The sequence below is a fragment of the Lissotriton vulgaris genome, chromosome 1_1, assembly GCF_964263255.1.
Source record: "Lissotriton vulgaris chromosome 1_1, aLisVul1.2, whole genome shotgun sequence".
Lineage (NCBI taxonomy): Eukaryota > Metazoa > Chordata > Amphibia > Caudata > Salamandridae > Lissotriton > Lissotriton vulgaris.
In genome coordinates this window covers 1,984,038,851-1,984,048,483 of record NC_141685.1, presented here as the reverse complement: position 1 = coordinate 1,984,048,483, position 9,633 = coordinate 1,984,038,851, and the positions used below count along the sequence as shown (strand labels likewise).

At 41.8% G+C, this 9,633-nt stretch overlaps 1 protein-coding gene across 4 annotated transcripts in view; it reads right to left on the bottom strand.

The window, feature by feature from the left end:
- Positions 1-9,633, bottom strand: part of HGF (hepatocyte growth factor) — a 479,128-nt gene that overhangs the window by 20,178 nt on the left and 449,317 nt on the right. For all 4 annotated transcript variants that reach the window (XM_086919817.1, XM_086919823.1, XM_086919811.1 and 1 more), the window contains one exon: positions 8,550-8,656. In XM_086919817.1, the coding sequence (XP_086775943.1) occupies positions 8,550-8,656 (107 nt within the window). The remainder of the gene's footprint in view (positions 1-8,549; positions 8,657-9,633) is intronic.

The window sequence follows — 9,633 nt, the reverse complement described above, 5'->3', positions numbered from 1 at the left end:
TAATCACAATCACAAGGTTTAGTTTCCCAAAATAAGCAGCTTAGATGGTATATTTATTTATTTGAGGTTTTATAGAGCGCAAATGTGACCCGTTAGGTTATCAGAGCGCTTTACAGGGATAACACGTTACCTACAGGTTAGGCACAGGCAAAACACAAGGATGGAGAATAGAGAATTGACTACATTAGGACAAAGCCAGTTAAATACAATAATCAGTACAGTACCATAATGAGCAGAGTGACAAGTCAGCAATAAAAAGAGAAAAACAGCAATTGTATAAGAGGAGTGATATGATTGTAAAAAGGCAGAGAGAACCAGCAGTGAGAACTGGTACACACAAAACGCTAATCAGTGCGGGAAATTATGCACAGAAACAAAAGCCATGACAAAAGGCGGTATGCGCGACAAGGAGAGTTATTGGAGGAATTTGCTCACTAGGATTGTTTTCACTTCCTTTTTGAAGATTGACAGAGAAGGTATTCTTCTGATGGAGGATGGTAGCGAGTTCCAGATTCTTAATGCAGCCCCAGAGAATGCTCGGTTATATGTGTTTTCCTTGCGGAAGCGGGGTGGCTGGAGCACATGGTCTCTGGCGGACCGAGAGTTTCTGAGTACCCCAGATACCATGATTTTCTGGACAAGATATGCTGTGGTGTTCGTGTACATGGCTTTGTGTGTGATACAGGCCAGCTTGAGATGGATTCTGGCTTCAAGAGGAAGCCAGTTCAAGGCCTTCAGATGTGGTGAAATGTGGTAAAAATAAATTGAGCCAGATAAGTGTCTAGCTGCTGCATTGAGGCAAGCTTTTAGAGGGGCCGTGGAAGGCCAGATAGGGTAGAGCAGCAGTATTCAATTCTGGAGATAACTAACGCCTGAACTGCAGTGTTTAGGTCTGCAGTTTCTAGGAAGGGTTTTAGTTTTCTCAAGTAGCTCAGGTGGAACCTGGCAGTTTTGGCCATCGAGTTGATGTGTTCATGCATATTCAGGTTGCTGTCCAAGGTGATACGGAGAAATTTAGCAGAATCCACTGTGGTCAGTGTGCAGTTAAGTTCAGTGATCAAGTTGATCCATTACAGGATGTCATTGGAAATTTTAGGTGGGGAGATAAAAGGGAACTTCGTTTTTTGGGCATTCAGTTTAAGCTGGTTGTTGGTGTGCCATTGAACAGTATACAATGGCTGTACTCCAGCCTCCCTATGAGAAAAATTGGAACATCAATAGCATGTGAGAGAGCAGAGCACCATGGTTATTTCATAACATAGTCACTCCCGTCTACCTGTGCTGTTTGTCACACAACATCTTTTACCATTGAGACATAAATTAGCCAGGAGTTGCCAACAGACCAGGAAACTGGAAGAAGCTATGAAGTACAGGTGCAAATGTGTGTTGATTCTACCAAAATATGTAAACCATCATTATAGCAAGAACCTTGTAATGTGCTGCCTGTTTACCTAATATTTCCCCTCTGTGCAGATAATCTCACTGATTTCTGCAAATATTTTCTTTAATTCATTTTGCATACATTTTATCTTACAATAAAGTGTCTCATAATATCAGTGTACATTTATTTTGTCTGCACTTGCGGTGAAAGGGTTATAGAGATGCCTGAATAACCTGTCTGTTTATTCCAATCCGAACTAGTAAGTTGGTCTATACCAGTGCTTTCCACAGGACCACAAAGTCGCCATATGGTTATGTTTAAATATTGCTTGTAAAAACAAACAGCCTGATTGGAGTTTGATGGACGATGTGTCAGCCTTGGTGAAGGAGAATATCACTCCATTGGCTTGATGGACATTTGCCCCCCTCCAAATCTAAAGATGTCTTCCAGCACCGTGGACTTCTCCTAACGTTGGCAGGAGCTACCATCACTGGGGTTCCTGTCAATATTTTTAAAGTTTGAAAGACAGCTCTGTCTAACAGGATGATCATCCCTCTTCCCTCTTCCCTCTACATATTTTAACTTTTTCAAAAAGAAACTTCCAAAGTTTTGGGAAAATGGAAAACTAAAGAACCACAAACCATGAGAGTTTTCTCTCATGGTGTGGAGATATTTTTTATTTTTACTGACTCTCACCATCACATGTTACCAGGCAATGATAGACATAAAAAAGCCATACTTCTCACTATGCTACTTTAAATTGAGTGGACAGCCGAATGACTAACCTTTAAAGTCCAGTACTCTGTCAGGCTGTTAGAGGAGTATGTTGGCAAATGAGCCTTTTCAAGGGAGTGTCCATTCCATCAAATGCTGAATCGCTCAGTGACTCTTGGATGTAAATAGTGCAAATGACTTTCAGGCCTGCTTGGACTCAGATGCCAGTTGGGTTGCTTCCAGCAAGCAGAAGCCTAACTCAGCCGAAATTGAGGTTCTGGTATTTAGCATTTTTCTATCAGCTTGGACAGTGGCATTGTGGCAAAACACAGTTGATTCTCTGCTTGTTTCGTTTGAGACAACCGGAACCATGGGCTTTATTGTTTTTGATGCAGCACGGTTTTTGGCCTATAGAGAACACAGTCATGTTCATCAGTTTTCTTCTGTCAAAACCCTGACAACATTCTGCTGTTCCTAGACTCTGCTGGTTGCCATGATTTCTTAATGTCTAGAATATGAAAACATCCTTGGTTTGGGCCTTCCTCAGTACTGAAGAATAGACTCCATGTCATACAGAACATGGATGCTCTTTCTTACTTGGCCTATACAATCAGAGCATCTTTGCCCACCCTATACAAACCCCATTGGTTAATAGTTACTAAAAGGAATACATTTAAGAATATTAGCATTAAATGCCAGGCAATTGTTGCACTTAGTTCCCAGTATCTTTACAGGAGATTACATCTTACTTTTCTGTCAACTCAGTTTTTCCACCACACCGGTGGTATTACATGTTTTTCCTATTAAGTGGGTTCACCATCAAGATTACAATGTTTCTTCAAGGTACCAGTTACTCAGCATTTTAATCTCACTCAAAACAATGTGTAGGCCTCCATAAAGGAATCAGTTATTCTCACTTCAACATTACCAGTAGATTTTTTTGTATTGTGCATGGACACCAGTTTAGTTACTGAGAGTTGTACAGGGTTGTAATATGCATTTTCAATATTTGCGAAGAGCGCTCCTTTTAAAAGGTGTGCTGGGCGCAAACAGTGAAAATTCACCCTATTGCGATGAATGTACTGTTGCAGCCGTTTCATGTTTTCACATTGCAGGAGGCAACCCACCTGTACTTTTGGAGGGGATTAAAGATTCCCTTGCAGGCGAGTCCAGTCACAGGACCCCCAGAAGGCTGGTCTCAGAGGGAAGTATTAAAAGTGCGCCACCTAAACTGCGGCTGTAATAAGGCGAGGGTGCAGAGGTGAAGGAATTCCCTTACTTGCATAGGACAAGCCCCTACGCAAATGAGGGAACACCCCCTGAAGGTAGCACTCGTGCTTTCAGTATTACAGAAATGGATGAACAAGAATCTGCAGCCCCTGCTGTAATACCAATGTGCCCAGGGGCGTGCAAAGCGGGAACAAACGCTCGTTGACCCCCAGAATACTTGATATAATACTTCCCCAAACCCTCTAATCAATCATACAATTAATTAGTGATGTGTTACATAACTCCTATCAGTAAGGTTTGGTGCCAAATAAAGAGTCTAAAACTACACTCCAAAAATCTTAATTAGGGCCAATATGGTGTAGTGTTACAATTTGAATTTTCAGCAACCTATTGCTTAGTACACCATAGCATTTATATTGATAGTTCGGGAGAGTGGATGGCAATTCATGAAACTGTTGAATTCAATGTTTTCGTAATTATAGGCAACAATCAAGAATAGTGGCATTTGAATCAGTTGAGGTTTTTGAAATGTGCTCCTCTAGATTATAGCTTTTAACAGTTTCATGTTAGTTTTCCTTAGGGACAGCAAAGTATCAACTTTGAACATAAAGAGCCTGTTCATAATAATTAGCCTCCCGGTACAAATATACATAGAGGTCAATGGTATCAAATTTTCAATTCTCTTGCTCTACATACCAAACACTGAGTGGGCTTGAAAAGACGTTTTTATGGTACACCTACACTGTCAAAGGGAATGATACTTTGGTCTTCCACCAAACTTCATAGAGCACATAGAATTAGTATATAAGCAAGTAGATTCCAGAAGTGGATTTGAAGTCTTGTGCTTTTGCTTTGTGCAGTAGCTGGTTACTTACAATTCAGAAAAAATATGATTAACATCATAAACATAATATTTCAATTAAACTGACAAACACATGTCACTCGGTCTTTCGGAGTTTTGGGACAAAAAGGTCTGAAAAACTCAAAACTCAATATTGGATTTGTCAGTAATTTAGGAACACCAGATGGAAATACTCAACATTTTCCAGTTGGATTGTGACTTAAAGCATATAAACCAGCTTCTAGCGCCTGAGTAAAAGAACAATGATATGCCATGTTTTTATTAGTGATTACCATTGCACTTCTTCTTGCTATTAATATTATTATTACTACTACATGTATTCATCTTACTGATATTCAGTAAGGATGTCCTGCCTCTCAAAAGGGATATGTCAGCGTAATGAGAGGCAGTGTTTTGGTGCGTCTGACCTGCCTTTTGAGTTTGAACGCAAGGTGGGCTGGTTACCAGTGAGAAGGACTTTGTGAGTGAGACTCTTTGCAATATTCTTTATATATTAGCTCATTTTCAATCATGGCTCAAGTGTGATTACCAGAGATTTGGCTGAGTCACCAAGGGTTAGATTGCAGTTTAGAGCGTCAATGGAATTTAGCCATACTTCGATCTGTGTGAAGTCTGTCTATTGTTGGAAATGATAAGGATTCCTGTCTTATCTTGGTTGAGTTTGAAGTGGTTGTGAGATGACCAGTGTTGAACTACTCTGAGGGTGGCATTTAGCCAGTGTACGTCCTCTAGTGAGGATATTTCCAGGTGCAGCTGGGTGTCGTCAGCATAGAGGTGGAAGGAGATGTTTTTATTATTTGAGTAAGAGAGTGACGGGCTCCACGTAGATGTTGAAAAGTGTAAGAGAGAGTACTAAGCCTTGGGGGGCACCCAGGGTTATGGCAACTATATATGAAGTTGAATTATTTATTTGTATATGTTGAGAGAGGTTTTGTAGAAATTCTGTAAACCCTGGTAGGACTACCCTATCTGGAAGGGAGTCCAAACAAGTTTGTAGTCGACCGTGTTGAAGGCCACCAATAGGTCTGGGAGTATGAGCAGGCAACATCTGTCTGCATCCAGGGATTTGTGTTGGTCATCTATTACATTCAGAATAGCTATTTCCATGCTCCTTCCTTTTCTGAAGCCCAATTGATGAGGGTCCAGGAGATTGTTGCTGTCAATGCGTTGGTTGAGTTCTAAGAGAATACATCTCTCAAGAACTTTGGCTATGAAGGAAAGGTTGGAGACAGGTCAGATGTTGTTGACGTCATTCGGGTCTGCACACATTTGTTTGTAGCAGTGGTGTGACCTGATCAAGTTTGAGGCAGTCTGACTTACTCCGGTCTTCAGGGAGCTGTTTATTATCTTAGTCCAGAGAGGGATTAGGGCAAGATTGACATTTTTCATCTGGTGGGCGCAAAGGAGGTCGGTGAGGTGGGAGGAGTGTTTGGACATAGCAATCATTTCAGAAATGCATGCCTCCGAGAGTGCGTTGAACACCTCCCAGCTCCTGAGAGTTGGGTGGGACCCTTGGTCTAGGGTTTCACCAGGTGATGTCCGGCACAGATACCGTTGTTTGGGTGACTGAGGAGTTGATTCCCTACATTCTGGGAGGTGGGTTTCCATTGGCTGTCTGGGTGTTGCCATTGAGGGAGAGCTCAATCTTAGTAATTTTCTCATTGAAAAAATTAGCACATTTCTCACACCTTCTTTGGAGATCTGAGGCTGTTTTTTGGCTGGCTCGGACATTTGTTGTTTGATGGTGTTTAAAAGCTCTTTAAGGCGTTTTTTGGTATTGTCTAGTGAGTTGAAGAAGAATGCAGCTTTTCCTTTCATGATGTGTTTTTTATATTTCCTGGGTTCCCATCTGAGCTGGTCAAGGTGGGCTGTGGATGGACTTATCTGCCAAAGTCTTTCTGCAGCTCCAATTTGCCTTCTTTCAATGTTGAGCTGTTTGTTAAACCAGGATCTCACGTGGGTGTTTCAACTCTTTTTAATTTCAGAGGTACTATTTGGACTAAGATGGCTGTCATCATTGAGTTGTAGAGGGTTGTAAGTTACATTGTTGAGAGGTCATCTGATGTGGGCGGAAGTAGTGACACCATTCTTTCTTCGTGCACAGTTAGGGGAATTTGCCTTATGTTTCTTGTCCATTGAAGGGTTTTCTGTAGATGCTTTGGGTGTGGTTTCACTTGGTTGATGTGGAACAGAATCATGTAGCGATCCGACCAGTCAACAGAGAGGATGGATAATGTTAGCACTAAGTGAAAGGTTTATTGAGGATTGGATAAGAGTATTGTTCTCATTGTTAAAATTAAGGTTGAGGTCACCTAGGACTACGTTATTGGTGTGTGAGAGTGAGTAGTGTGTCATCAGCTCCGATAGGAGTTCACCAAATGAAAGAATGAGTTGACAATTCATTGTTTTGCTGTCTTTCATCATAATGTTGGTGCTGAAATATTCACATGTATTGTAGTTGAAGATGCCTATTCAGCCATGGAGATGCTGTTCTTGTGAACAATGGAAATGCCACCACCGCAGCAGTCATTTCTGTCTTTCTTGATTATTGGAAACTCAGGGTGGACTAATGTATCAATGATTTGGTAGGAAGATTCAATAAGCCATGTTTCTGTAATATCAATGTTGTGGTTCAGGATGGCTTCCACCAGTTCTGTTGGATGATTGGTTGGATATATGTAGTTTTTGAGCATGCAGTTGGTATTACTTCTGTCACTGTGTTTCAGAGAGGGAATGCCAAGGAGATATTGATGTGGTGTGCTGGGAACCTGGCCATTCTCAGAGGGATGGGGTCTCCCCCAAATCCAGTGACAACCTGTATCTTAGAGGTAGCGTTGTTGTCTCTGTTTGGTGACAGGTCATATGATTTGGCTAGATTCATCGTATCACTCGTAGACATCATGGCACCCGTTCTTTTTGACCTCTGAGCTTTGTGATGCAAGTAATGGGGAGGTGTGGGAGTTGAGAAGACTCAGGATACATATTGAAGTTCATTGGGTTTTTGTTCATACCCTGTATTACTTTCTCTAGTTGGCTTTCCATGAGAGTTACTCACTCACTTGGATTAATCATGGACACATGGTTCATTGAGGAAGGAGTGGGGATATTTAGCTGCAGATTGTCAAATACGAGGCAATCCAAAGTCAGAGAATGTGTGTCATTATGAGTGCGATTGGAGATGTCACTTGTTACTATGCTGTTAGTGAGATGTATAGTGGACAAGTAGTGTGTGCAGCATTGTATTGCTGCAGTCAACATGTTGGTGAGTGTTGATGGCAGGTTGGGAGAGGAAGTACCTGTGCTACTAAGTCACCATCCTAAAAAGCCTGCGAGGAAGAGGTTTTCAGAGTGGGTTGGATGGGGGAGTTAGTCTAATGTTGTTGCACTGAGCTGGACTGGTAACTTTGTTGGGCCTGGCTGAATATTCTTTAGAATGCAAACAAGGAGAAGTAGTGTGGTCCAGTGAGTTAGCGGTACCCGGGTCAGTAAGGTAGGAGGCGACGGCATTGTGTGTGATGGAGGAGGTGGTAGAGTTAGAGTTTGTAGTGTGACTCGTGAGCTTTTCTCACTGTTTTATATCCTGTGGGGGAGGTTGACTGAGTGAGAGGGATTTGTGTGAATGGAGGATAGTGTTCCGTAGTGTAGGAAATATGGATTCAAAGGAATGTAGGTTGGCATCACTGGCTTGTACCACGACTGTTCCATTTCTGTAGATAGTTGTAGTGGAATTGCCTGTGAATGTAAGGGAGTTACAAATTGTCAGTTTGCAGCTATATGGGATGCTGGAGGTTTGGGTTATATGAAGGCAGTTTGTTAAGATTGTATTCCATTTTGCAGGTCATGTAGTGTAGAAGATGAGATCTATTCTCCTTTGGAGACATTTTGATAGGTGTTTTGGTGTGTTGTTTAATCAGTCTGTGTTTGAAGTTTTTAGCTACAGTAGCTGAAAGGTTTGAGGGGAGAAGGAAGGAGAAAGAGTTTAGAACATCAGTTTCATGGCGTTGAGTAGCGAGGGTGTGAGGGGTGTTTTGGATGCTTGTATCATATTATGCCCTATAGGGTAACCCAAAGGTCGTCTATGAGTGTTCTCAAACAAACTCCATATGGGAAATATCAGCAAAATCTGTTTTGAGTTTCTGGAAAATTTGATTAGTTGGGCACAGTAATTTGAGTATTGTCTGAATACTTTATTTATTAATACTATAATATTTCAAGTAATTTTATTGATAACCATTACTAGGTACCTTGATTATTATATCTATCTTCTGGTACTCATTCACAGAGTCAAAAATGTACCTCGAACAGACATATTTCTGTTCTGAACATGCATTATTATCATTTGAAAATAAATTGTTCTCTTACTTCCGGTGTGTCCCCATCCATAGATAGTACAAGCTGTCTTCTCAGGAATAGTGCATCCATAATATGGTAGTTTGATATAGTTTACAAAGTTACTCAGTATTGCTGGCCTGTTAAATTGAAATTAACAAAAATGGATGTTGTTCATAGTTCATTACAAGTGTAACTGCACATAACACTTTAAAGTATTAGATCCATCAAATATCAAAAACACATAACAACAATCACAAGACTAAAAAAGTGAATTCAAGTTTAAATTGTAGCATGGTACAACATACTTTGCTCTGTGGCTTCTTAATGCAATAGGAAAACAACAGACCTGGACAAATGAGGATGGAAAATTGTCACATAAGGATTGGTACGAAAAGGTCAATATGAGCTGACCAGGGTGAGCCAACATGGCTGAAGTGCAGTGTGCTCACAACATGGGGTGGACATGTGGTGGAATTGTTCAGCCATGGCTATTTGTATCTTGGGATCCCTGGGAAGCTGACCCCAGAACAGAGGCCTAGGGGTGTGGATAAGTGCTAAAGCAGTTGACTGGCTGTGAGGAACAGTGGTCTGAGTATCTCACCCTGCCCACCTGTTGGCACTGGGAGGTAAATTGAAAGAATCTAGTACTACTGTGAAACCACATCTAAGTGGTGGAGAATAACGTGGACCGGTAGTTGCATTCTGGCCATCAAGGGCACTGAAAGGACAGCAGTGCTCCCTCCTTTCCTGCAACTTTAGAGGGTGGGGGAGAGGGAATGTCCAATGGGCTCTAAGGCTGCACAGCTGTCCCAGGTGCCTGAGGTGACATGGAGCCAGAGACATAGGTACGTGAAGTCTGGACTTTGACGCTATGCGTAGATACTCTATCTAGAGCATTTACGGGTACCCGGCAGATGAAACCTGCTAGCACTGGTAGAATTGTGGTTCCAGCGTCCCTTGCTGATAGTGAAGACTGGAGTTTGTTTGGGCCTTGATATCCGCAACCATGGTGCTCCTGAGGGCACCACTTGAACATAAAAGCCATTCTGCTCATGTGATACAGTGCAGAATCTGCTGCTGGAACTCCACTTGACCAGCCACTTTGGCCCCTGGG